At 48.8% G+C, this 11,640-nt stretch overlaps 1 protein-coding gene across 2 annotated transcripts; it reads left to right on the top strand.

The window, feature by feature from the left end:
- Nucleotides 1-1,696: 1,696 nt before the first annotated feature.
- On the top strand, nt 1,697-11,610 carry CHMP7 (charged multivesicular body protein 7). Of its 2 annotated transcripts, none has more exons than XM_080370596.1 (10): nt 1,697-2,079; nt 3,283-3,457; nt 4,869-5,054; nt 5,764-5,897; nt 6,303-6,351; nt 6,686-6,805; nt 7,131-7,229; nt 8,184-8,244; nt 8,871-9,035; nt 9,884-11,610. In XM_080370596.1, the coding sequence occupies exons 1-10, from the start codon at nt 1,790-1,792 to the stop codon at nt 9,946-9,948; spliced, it is 1,344 nt and encodes a 447-aa protein (XP_080226722.1). In that variant the 5' UTR covers nt 1,697-1,789; the 3' UTR covers nt 9,949-11,610. The 2 variants fall into 2 exon arrangements, with proteins under 2 accessions (XP_080226722.1, XP_080226723.1); XM_080370597.1 differs by having other exon boundaries at nt 1,698-2,079; nt 8,874-9,035.
- The last annotated feature ends 30 nt before the right edge of the window (nt 11,611-11,640 follow it).

Below are 11,640 nucleotides of genomic sequence, written 5' to 3'. Positions count from 1 at the left end.
ATGAATGTGAAATAACCTCAATGAAAACAAAACCAGCAGCCACACGTGGTTGTGAGTAGCCTTGCATGAGTGCACTGTGGTCCAAACAGGCTCTGGCATGGCTCAGCAGCCTTCAAAAACCTTCCTCATAAAAACACGGGGTAGAACAAGCTTGGGGTCCTGTGATCCTGAGGGCCTGCTGACTTCTCCCCAATTTCCAGAGACACCTGCGGGTACAGGGCGGCTTTTGCATCCCAGTGGTTACAGGGTTAAACTGATGACTGCACACCATCAGAGCCAGCCAGAGGAATCACAGCAGATGGATCTAAGCAATCCTTCCCTCCCTGCCTCTCAGGGAAGCCAAACATATCTGAGAAACCTGGAAAGTCCAAGCACAAGGGCTGATTAACCCGTGAGTGTGCCCACGAGGGGCAGGGCACACAGGTTCCAGACACAGTTCAATTCCCCCCTGCTCTGCAAGAAACATCACGTATGGCAAATGCAGTGATACAGAAATACGTAGAAGTTGGTAGCTCTGTTAAGCGACAGCGTTTGCCTCCCCCTTTTTTTTAGTAGAATTGAGTTTTACTCTGAAAACATGACTCCACATGAAGAAACTCCTCTCTCTTGCTCTTCTCCTGTATCCCAAGATTCACGTGATGCCTCTCGGGCAATGGGGAGAAATGGCAAACATCCTGCCACATGAAGGAAAAGAAGAAAAGCAGCTGCAAAGGACAGGAAAGCCATCACCTGTGGACATTAGTGGAGACCCAAGTCCCTGCAAAGGAGCCTGTCACAGCCTTCAGCTGCCCCAGCAGGGCCAGACTGGCACAGCCCCAGTACTGGTGTATGCCTGTGGCATGGGGACATCAGGCAGGTGCTTTAGCTATGCAGTCTCTCCCACTTCAGATCTCCTCCAGCATCAGGCAGCAGCTGCCTGCAGCGGTTGGAGGAGCTGGGCGCTGGGAGGATCCTGCTTGCTGCTGCGGTGGTGTCTTGGATGCTTGCAGGGCTTGGCAGGGGAAAGCTGTGTCTGCGGTGGCTGAACCGTCACTTCTGTGCATGGCTGGCAGCACCTGCGTGCAGCACACCTGCCAACAGCCCATGCAGGGCTCTACGCCTGGCTAGGCCGCATCTGCGACACAAGGTGACAAAACACAAATAAAACGACACCAGCTTAGTTTTGACTTGGTTCCTCTACATGTGAAGCGCAGACAGACCCCAGAGGCAAAGCAGCCCTTTGGCATATTAATCTGGTGTGGTTCAAAGCGTGAAGAGCTGCTCCCCTTGGCGTTTCCAGCGGGTGCCTTGGGTTCCGAGGGAACAGAGGGCTGGGCTGACAAGCCCCAGAGTGGGGCCCAAGGGGGAAACCCCCACCGCAGGCCCACGGCAGCCACGGCCTCCAGGCCCGACTCCAGCAAGGCAGGGGAAACCCAAGCCCTGTTCTGCAGAATTGCATCAGCCCCAATGACATCACCCTCAATGACATCACTACATGATGTCACGCACCCGGGAGGCCAGTGTCTGTGTGTTTTGCGGGCGGCGAAGGCCGGGTCAGCAGGAGACCTCGCCCAGGCCCACGCCGCGCTCCCCACCCCGCAGGCCCGGCTGCCGCAAGGCACGGCGGGAAGGCGGCGGCGCGCAGTGCGCGGGCGCAGGGCCGTACCACGGCGGGCGGGGGGGGCGGCGCGGGGCGGCCCACACAAAGGCGGCGGGGGGGGAGCAGCGCGCATGCGCCCTGTGCGCCTCCCCGGCAGCCAGGCGGGTCCCGGCCGGGCGGAGGCCGCGGCGGAGCCGGGGGCTCGCGTAGATGTGCAGCCCGGGGCGGGCGCCGCCTGGGCCGGCCCCGGCGGGGGACCTGCCGCCCGAGTGGGAGACGGACGACGAGCGCATGGCTTTTCTCTTCTCGGCTTTCAAGCAGAGCCGCGAGGTGAACAGCACCGAGTGGGACAGCAAGATGGCCTTCTGGGTCGGGCTGGTGCTGGCCCGCGGCCGCCGCCGGGGCGTCGTGCGTACCTGCCTGCGGGAGCTGCAGCACGGCTTCGAGCGGCGCGGCAGCCTCCCGCTGGGCCTCGGCACCGTCCTCCGGGAGCTCCTCAGGTACCGCCGGCGGTGGCGGGGGGGGCCCTGGGCCTGGCAGCCCTCCCGCTGCGGGGGCTGGGGGCAGGCGAGGCCTCGGGGGGGGCCCTGTGAGGGAGGGGAGGCCTGAGGAGGGGTGGCTGCCGAAGGCTGGGGGTGTGAGGGAGCTTTGCGCCATGGATGCGGGATAAGGAGAGCTCCCTGTGTGCATGGCAGGGGGGGAGCTCTGGGGGTGCAGGGGACCGGGGGGGAAGGCCTGGTGCCGGGCTTGGGGAGGTGGCGGCCTGCGCTGGCGGTGGGAGAGCGTTGAGGGGGGTTTGTGGCGGTGCCAGGCCTTGCAGAGGAGAGGAGAGCACCGAGGGAATAGGGGGTTACCTTTTGCGGGGGGAATTTGGGAGCCCTGTGCAAGGTAAAGCGTGGACAGGAGCCAGAGGCGCTCACAGGAGGTGTGGGAGGGCAGCGGGGGGCGCGGGGATCCCAAGGGAATACTGTGCTGCGGGAGCTTTGTGTTAAATTTTGTTCCCTGAAATGCTATGGTTGTTGCGACGACCCAGTGGTGTGTGCTGTAGGGCATGTGGGGACGTGGTGTGCTGGTGTTTGCAGCCAGGCGTTTTGTGTTGTGAAATTAGAGCTTGGGGCTGATGCCCTGAAAAGATTCAGGAACAGCAGGAGCTAGCTGAGACTGTCTGTAAAATCTCTAGATCCGAGAAAAGCTATCTTTTTGCAATTGAATGCACGATTGAAGCGTCACAGGATGGTTGAGGTCAGAAGGCACCTCTGGAGATAATCTAGTCCAAACCCCTACTGAAGCAGGTTCTCCTAGAGCAGGTTGCACAGAATCACATCCCGGGTGGGTTTTGAGTACCTCCACAGAAGGAGACTGAAGTGTCCACCTGTCTCCTCTAAAAACCGACTCTGTTGATTTCTGTGTTCTGCACCTCAGCAGTTTCATGTCAGAAAACTGGGAGACTTGGGAAACTGGAAAAATAGTAAACAAAAGACCTGTGGGAGGAGGTGGAGACCCCTGTGCCATTTCAATACCCAGTTGTAATACATCAAATTGTAGCTAGAAGCTGGTCTTAGAAAACGCCTTTAGGACTGTGGATGCACAAAGCCTAGATTATAGTTTCAGTTAATAATTCTTCGTGCTGGCGTTCTTGCTTACTGCCAGTGAAAAAGTTTAGACTGACCGTATTCGGTTGTGCGTGCATGTCTTTTCCCTAGACGTGGCAAGCTGCAGAGGGAGTCAGACTTCATGGCCAGTGTAGACAGCAGCTGGATCTCCTGGGGTGTGGGAGTCTTCATTCTGAAGCCCCTGAAGTGGACTCTCTCCAGTGTGCTGGGTGACAGTAAAATCCCTGAGGAAGAGGAAGTTCTGATTTATGTGGAGCTGCTTCAGGTGAGTGTTGTTGAGAGCTTTCTCAAAATTATGCATCTCCAGAAAAACCGTGAGTCATTTAATATGCTAGCAAGGAAGGGTCAGGGTTGAAGACGCCTTCAGTTGTACCCCTTAGGTGTTTAAAAGCCTGTAGAGAGATGGACGGAATAACTCACGGATAAGAAGTAGTATATCTACAGATGTTCCTTGAAACTAACGTCATGACTTTTCACTGACTTCCAAGAAATGGGAGAGGCAGGCTTGCTTGCTTGCCTGGGAGGGCAAGTAGTATGCTGTGAAACCGCTGTAAATCTCAGGTTTGAGTTTGTGCAAGTGTAGTATGGAAGAGAAACTTGCAGGCTGAGTGCCATCTGTTGTAGGGAGAAACGGGTGGCGTAGAAGTCACTGTCTTGTCAGTCCAGCGTACCATCGAGCAGCACTTGCATGTGCATTATTAAAGGCTACTTTCACTCCAGGGCACTTGTTTTCAGCTTGCCTTTTCAGATGTGATTAGAACTGCCCTTGGATCCTGTCAAAGACCCTTTTCTTTGGCATGTTGTTAGTGGTAGGCTTGTGGGTTGCATTGTGAATTCACGTAATTCATTGTTGCTCAGTCTGACTTGGATGGTGCAGTGCTGGCTGTCGGGACCTTGGGGTCCTGTCTGTGTTATTCTGTGACTGTTAAAATTAGCACCAAGACTTGCTGCTGTTGCATGCAGGTGGTGTCTAAATGACTGGAACCGGCAAGAACCCTTTAGATGTGTTCCTTTATTTGTAGTTACTCTGACATCAGACGGTGTCTCCCCTCTGCAGTGGGCATTCCACAGCCCTTTCAAGAGGGTGTGCGCATGGGGGAGGAGAGAAACTTCTTCAAAAAGCTGCCTGGAAAACCACAAGCCTTGATGGGGAATCGGGGGGTGGGTGGAAAGAGTTGTTTCTGTAGTCTCAAGTGGACCATAATCCTCACCTGAAATGGGGAAAGCTTTTCTTTTTCCCTTGCCTGCACACACGTGGTGCAAAATGACTTGGTGCACGCAATTACGGTGTGGAGTAAGGAAAAGCTTTTATTGGGTTTAAACTTGGGGCAGAGGGGAGGTGGATTTCAAGAAGTGCAGAGGAAGCCAACTTGCTGCCTGTGTAGTTCCTATGTTGTTCCATGACGTTTGTACAGGGAACGTGAATAGTGTAGTTTTGGTTCTCCTGGAAAACCGTGCTATTTTTCATTCCATTAACGGTGATATTTTTAAAGCGTTGTAATTGCTTTTGAATGTTAACGTACAACTCATTCTGAAAGTCTGTCTAGACAAAAACAATGCGTCTTTAACTTTTCACCTTCAGCGTGTGGGAGGAAGCAGGTGTGGACTTGGCAGTTGTTGTGAGAGAAGGAAGAGTGCTGTGTAAACTAATAGACAGCTCTGTTCCTTCCCTTCAGGAGAAGGCAGAGGAAGTTTATCGCCTGTATCAGAACTCTGCGCTTTCTTCTCACCCGGTTGTTGCCCTCTCTGAGCTGCGTTCCCTCTGTGCCAATGTTTGTCCAGATGAAAGGACGTTCTACTTGCTGCTTCTCCAGCTGCAAAAGGAAAAGAGGGTCACGATCCTGGAACAGAATGGAGAGAAGGTACAGGGTAAAGGTGACTGCTTTTGGGTGGTATAATCCCTGTCTTGCATTTCGTCTGGCTGGAAAGAATACTTTATTGGCTAAATATAGGTGGTGTTTGTTTGGAAAAGTAAAATCTATGCACTCCAACATTGTGATTTGGTTATAGATGAGATTCAATCCTCCTTCGTGCATAACAGGTTCTCTAAACATTTGCAGTATTGCCTGAGTAATTTAACAGCTAGAAAATTGGCAGATACTGTCGTTGTCTACCTGCAGGTTGACTGTTTCCAGCTACCCAAATTAAAGTCATTCCACAGCACTGGAATCAGCGTTCCACTTTCTGTGGAAAGGTTCTCCTGTCTGTCAGTAACTACGGAGATGCAGGCGCTGTCACCTCTAAGATGGCAGGTTTCCCTGTAGTGTTCTGCACTGTACAGTTCACTACTGAGGTACTCAGAAGTGTGACATTGCCATGCACTGTTCAGAGCACCAGGACAGCTTTAAATCTTGTTCTGTTAAGGCTTTCTGTTTTCATGCTGATGTTACTTGATCCTGTCTAGTTTAATATTAGACTGTATGGTGACTGGTACGTCCTGATGGCTCTATGACAAGGTTAAAACTGGGGGTGTAAAAGCATCTTTTCTTTCCATCAGAGTAGAAAAGTATTTCTACACCAGGCGTAGGTTCTGGAGACAAGGGGCTTGAGCACGTGGTTCTCTTTCTTTAGATCGTGAAGTTTGCCCGAGGTCTTCATGCCAAAGTCTCCCCAATGAATGATGTGGACATTGGAGTCTATCAGTTGATGCAAAGCGAACAGCTGCTGTCACAGAAGGTGGAGTCCCTTTCCCAGGAAGCAGAGAAGTAATTTGGGGAAGGGTGGTGGGAAGAGCGTCTGTGTAATGTAGATCTTTGTATTCCTGTGACATAGTTAGAACGAAGCTGTTCTCTGAAAGCACGAGTTATTCTTTCCTGTTCAGTAAACATAGTAGCCACAGTCATGTGGTAGGGCAGGTTTTCCAGTCTTTGTTTCCTGTCCCTATGAAAACAACGGGCAGCGAATGGATGTCAGAAGTTTTCGCAGAGATTTGGAATGCATTCAAGGACTGCTTCGGAGAAGCAGCAATGGCTTAAGGGTGGTTGTATCAAAAATGCATCGTTACTCGGTCACCTCTGCGGCAGAGCAACGTAGTGAGGATGGTTGCTGATTTGTAAAACAACTACTGCTTGCAAAGGAATAAGCTGCTTTTCCTTCTTGCATTTGTACAGGTGTAAAGAGGATGCCCGGAGTGCTTGTAGAGCTGGGAAAAAGCAATTGGTAAGTATTGTTCTATTTGGAAGGAACTACAAGCTAAGTGTCTTGGAGCTGGTCCCTAACTGCAGATGATGACCAGGGCTAGACGTGGTATTCTTAATCTTGCATGTGTTGAAGTGGTGTTTCTGAGGCCAAAGGTCTCCTTAAGGTGAAAATAAGAATATATTTGTCCAGAGAGAAAAATGGAATTATCTAGCTCTTAAAACCAGCTCTGGGGTGTGTTTTTGTAGCTTGCTGCAGAGGAATTGCTATATTTATTTATTTTATATTTTTTTTTTTTTTACACTTTCTTGGAGTGCTGCCTGGTTTGTGATCCAAGTCTGTGTAATGTCTCCAGGCCCTGAGATGCTTGAAATCCAAAAGAAGGACGGAAAGGCGCATTGAAGAGCTTCATTCCAAGCTGGATGCCGTGCAGGGGATCTTGGATCGTATATATGCCTCCCAGACTGACCAGATGGTAGCGTGTTAATTTTGTCCATCTCGCTTTAGCCTCACTCTTCTCATCTGTGCCGCTTTACCTGCTTGTCAGAGCTCTTGCCTGTGGGGTGCGAGCTGGCTGGTAGGACTTTATTCTCTGCTCTAGGAAACAGAATTGTTTTTGTTATTGTTGGGATATCGCTCTGAATAAACCTGCTTTTGTGGTTCGGTTTTCTGCTTGGATGTTAATGTTTCTCTGAGGGTCCTGCTTGGAAAACAGGTCTTCAGAGAAGCTTACGCTGCCTGTTGTTTGTTCTTAGCACTGTGCATCTCAAGGTTTTTTTAATTTTATTTTTTGTTTAAAGGTATTTAACGCCTATCAAGCTGGTGTGGGAGCTCTGAAACTGTCTATGAAGGATGTTACTGTGGAGAAGGCGGAGAACCTGGTGGATCAGATACAAGAGGTACTGAAATGAGAGCACATCTACATGAACAAGCAAGTGGTGTGTAGATGCACACAGCAAGCTTGCCCAGCTGTTAAGGCTGAGGCTTCTGGCGCTGTTTGGTTCCTGTTCCATATGTCACCAGAGCAAACAGACATGATCTTTTTAGATCAGCAAGGAGAGGTCTTCAGATGACTGGCTGCATGTGGTTTTACGTATTTGCATTTATTGCTGGCTAGTAATCACAACTTATGTTAAACGTGTGTATTTCACACGTTCTTTTGGTTAGCAATGTTGTGCAAGCACGCAACTTTCCTAGGAAATGTTGAGCAAGGTCTGTTCATACCTTTAGAAGCTGGAATGCAACTACGTGCATAAAAACAGGCTCTTAAAACTGCCAAACCCGTGATCTTCTGTAATTCGGCAAGGGAAAGGAGAGGAATTTATTTTGAATGAATTGAAATGAAGAGAGCAATCTGTCTGCATAAGATGGTGTAAAAAACAGAAAAGGATTACTTTTTTAGCAGCTTCAGCCCGGTGTACTTAAACAGTGACTTCAACTAGTGAGAAGCTATCTGTAAAATTTCATAGCGGAGATGTATTGGTCTTCAGCTTCCTTATTTTAGTAGCCTAAGCCACCGTATAAGCTCGTTACTTAGAGGAAAAAGCTAAAATTAGCAGGGTTATTTTTTTCCACTATGAAATTCTGTTTCAGGTTAGATCCTCAAACATGCTACTTGGTCTTGTAGCACTTTTGATAAATCTTCCATGTTACTGCTTCCACTAGTGAAAAAGCTGTCATGTTGGGAGTCTCTTTTGCAGTAGTACCTGCTGTCTTTAAGTCAACTTCTGATTTTTTTTTTTGGTTGGTTTGTGTTTTTTATTTTTTGTTATTTCTACTTTTGACACAGGTGGCTACAGTAAGACATAAGATTAATTTATATTCTGTATCAAACGCTGTGTATTTTTCCTCAGCTTTGTGATACTCAAGATGAAGTAGCCCAGACTCTGGCTGGAGTGGGGGTCAATGGTCTAGGTATGTTTGGGGGTTTTCATCCTTCTTTTTTTTTTTTTTTTTTTTTTTTTTGCCACTTCTGGCCCTTTGTGCTGCTATCCCTTCCCTGCTCCCTCCCCACACGTGTCTAGCCCTCCTTCCTGGGAGGATAAGCACTTACTGAAATACCAAGGCTGTTGCTGCTGGTGCCTTGAGAGGGAATGAGGACTGACAAGGGTGGGTTTCTTTGACAGTGGGTTGCAGGGGAATCGGCATTTGTGCATCTCCAAATCCTTGTAGTCTCTTAAGTGTTGGTGGGTTTCAGTTCAGAGTTGTGCAGTGTTGATTTAAAACTGTTTTTAGAATGGCTGCCACTTTGTTTTTTAAGTGATGATCTTTTTCCTCTGACCTGTGTGTTGCTGCAGCTTGTTTGTCTCTGCTGAAATGTTTTCTTGCCCTTAGATGCCTCAGCACAAGCACTTCTAAAGGAGTAGCTTCTTCCTGAGATCAGGGCTGAATTTTCACTGTTAGAAGCAGCACAGGGAGTTCCTTATTGTTATGAGTAATGATGGATGGGAGTAATAATACCTCGCTTAAACTGGGATCTCTTTCTGTGCTGCAAAGACGCTACTTAACTCGGCTGGGAACTGAATGTTTTCTTTAATCAGCAGAGACGGACGCTGAGGAACTTGAGAAGGAGCTGGACAGTCTCCTCCAGGACTCGACTAAGGAGCCTGTAGATCTGCCTCCTGTTCCCCAGAAGGTGCTGGATCTACCTATTTCTGATGCTGAGCTTGAAGCTGAATTGGAAAAGCTCTCTGTTTCTGATGGAGGTATGGATGTCAGCAAGTAGCGTTAGCTGGCTGCTATTACGGTCTATGACAGCCTTGTAAAATGAGGGATGTCTAGCAGAACTCAAGTCTGAACCGGAATCTTGCCCAATTCCAGTTACACAGTTGAAGGCAAGCTCTCCTGGTATCCCTGCCAGGTGCTCAGTAGCATTGTCTGTCACTACCAGACTCTGTCTTGAGAGAACTTCCCTCTGTGCTAGAAATCCTGCCTGGGCTTTCTGCCATGGCGTATAGGAAAGTTGAAGGCCCTATGAGGGAGCTAGTGTGTGGACTAATTATTTTTTGTTGTCGTTGAACCAAGCCTGTACAAAGCCAGCCAGTGTTTTTTATCTGTTCTGTGAACGGTGATAAAGTAGACCACCAGTTTCATGCCTGTTGCTGCCAAGCACACAGCATCTTCTCTGTTCTATGCTTACTATGTCTTGTGTGTTATGGGTGTGACGTCTGCTTAAACTAGTACTAAACTAGTCTTGATTTAGTAACAGTGAGTGACCAGAGCTTATGGGCTTGAACTGCATGCTGAGCTTCCCCTAGACCTGTCGGGGACAGGGGTAGATTTCATCAACAGATTCCTGAAAGGGAAATTAAACAATGTCAGGGGACTGTCCATACATCTTTCTTCCTATTTGGGCAGCTGATACTGTCAGGTTTCACAGCAGGAGAACACTCTGTGTCCCCTCTCACACCTGAAGCGTGGGTTTCTGAGAGAATTCGATTGAATATTGAAGCACTGAGGTGCTCTGAAGTTGTATTTGTTAGTTACGGACGTGGTTGATCTAGTCCCTCTTACTGATGAAAACTGATCTCTCTCTGTTGCAATTTTCTTTTAGATTTGGCACAAAAGACTCCCTCTGCTTCCTCTGAACCCAAAACAGCTCTGGGACTGAATCTCTAAAGACCCAACAGAATCCTGTTGCTGCAGTTTGAGAAGTTGTCTTAAAGTCCCTTAACTAATGACTAGAACTTCTGGCGAGAGGGGTAACACTCCCCTGTTCTTCATGGATATCACTTTGCTCAGCAACAGGATCTCCTGCCGTGACAATCCACTCTGGAACTGGCCCCCAGCTGGTGTTTGTCATCTGTGCCAACATCTGCACTGGTCTCAATTTGACTTGTGATCCCAAGTCACTCTGCGACATCCAGTCTTCCCTTCTGGGAATGCAATTCACTATTCTGCCCAGTGAAGATGAACTCTTCTGTGTCCATAACAGTGCTCGTTTTGGTTTGGGCTTTTTTCCTTTGCTGTGGCTGATGTTGAGTATCTGAATTGCAGCAGTATTGCAGTTGCTCAACATTTGGCTGTTTGTGTGGTTGTTTAAAACACTTGGCACCTAACTTATGTCAAGGACGATACTTATCTGCAAGAAGCTTAAACACCTGTTGGTAGTTCTATCCCTCCCTGTCTGTATTTTGCACGGTCGTGGACAACTAGACACTGTAACTGTTAAATTGTAGGAGATTTTGTTGTTGCTCTAGGGGGCAGCAATTGCAAGCACAAGACAAAAATAATTCCTCTTTCTGTAAAGACTCTAAGGCCTTAAAAGGGAGACCTGCAAAAGATTTTAAATGAAGGAGTTTCTTACACTGCCTGTTGTGACAGAGGCTTGTGGTCGCTATAATACAATTTTCTGCTTGCCCTTACTTGAAGCCTGAGCTGTTCGCTATTTTTCTATCTTCCCTGTTTGCAGAACTTCTTCGGGAGCTGCAGGGTGATTTGCTTTGAGCTCCCCTATTGTGCGATTTGAGGTGGGAGGAGAAGGGATGCATCGTTTTCCCTTTCCGAGAGGACAGTTTCATATAACAGCCCGGACGTTCCCTTCAGTCCTGATGTTGCAATTCCACAAGATTATGGGTTATTAGAAAGCCCCAAAACAAAACCCTGTAAATGTTTCTAATGAAAAAAAGAAAAACTGAGCACAGCAACTGAAGGTGTGTTTTAGAGGCTGTCTTCACCCATCAGAAGTGAAATCGTCATCTTTTGCAGGTCACTTTTTTATTATGGGTATGCACATGGAAGAGCAGAAAGCCCGATACTGAACGTGAATAAATTTAATTCTTTCAGGAGGGGAATGTGCTGTTAACTGGGCTTTCTGCACACAGAGCCTGTGCGTGGCAGGGGAGTGACTGGCTACGTGGTGGTGTGTAACCAGTCCTCCCCTCCCTGACTTGGAATGTATTCCTGTCACCATTTCTGCGCTGCCTCTTGTGCCAAGCTCCATTGCTCGAGCTATGTGGGTGGCAGCTTGGGTGAATTCTAAACTAGGGCTGGAGCTCCCGTGTCCTGTTCATTATTGAAGACCCAGCTTTTAGCCCCAGAGGAAGAAGTTACAGGTGTCACCAGGGTGTTGTGTTGGCTCTGGCTTCATTGTCGCTTTGTTCCAGAGCGCAGGCTCCTGCCAGAGAAGGTGTGCTGTCGCCAGCTAGCAGTTTACCCAGGCTGCACACGGAATTGTGTGAAATGACTTGAAGCTCTGTATTCCTTTCCTTTGTAAGTAAACGGGAGAAAAACCACTGTCTTCTCTGCCTACGTGTAATAAAGGGGAGGGGAGGAACCGGAGTCCCTTGTGGTGCCTCTTTTTCTTTCCCT

This window comes from Falco punctatus, assembly GCF_963210335.1.
Source record: "Falco punctatus genome assembly, chromosome: 20".
Taxonomy (NCBI): Eukaryota; Metazoa; Chordata; class Aves; order Falconiformes; family Falconidae; genus Falco; species Falco punctatus.
This window is presented reverse-complemented; position numbering and strand designations above follow the sequence as displayed.

What these genes read in the sequence shown, in the direction of transcription:
- CHMP7 (XM_080370596.1), top strand. Translation starts at nt 1,790, where the DNA reads ATGTGCAGCCCGGGGCGGGCGCCGCCTGGGCCGGCCCCGGCGGGGGAC. An exon ending in AGTGGGGGTCAATGGTCTAG is followed by an intron (nt 8,245 to 8,870) that starts GTATGTTTGGGG and finishes TTCTTTAATCAG; the next exon opens with CAGAGACGGACGCTGAGGAA. An exon ending in GCTCTCTGTTTCTGATGGAG is followed by an intron (nt 9,036 to 9,883) that starts GTATGGATGTCA and finishes ATTTTCTTTTAG; the next exon opens with ATTTGGCACAAAAGACTCCC.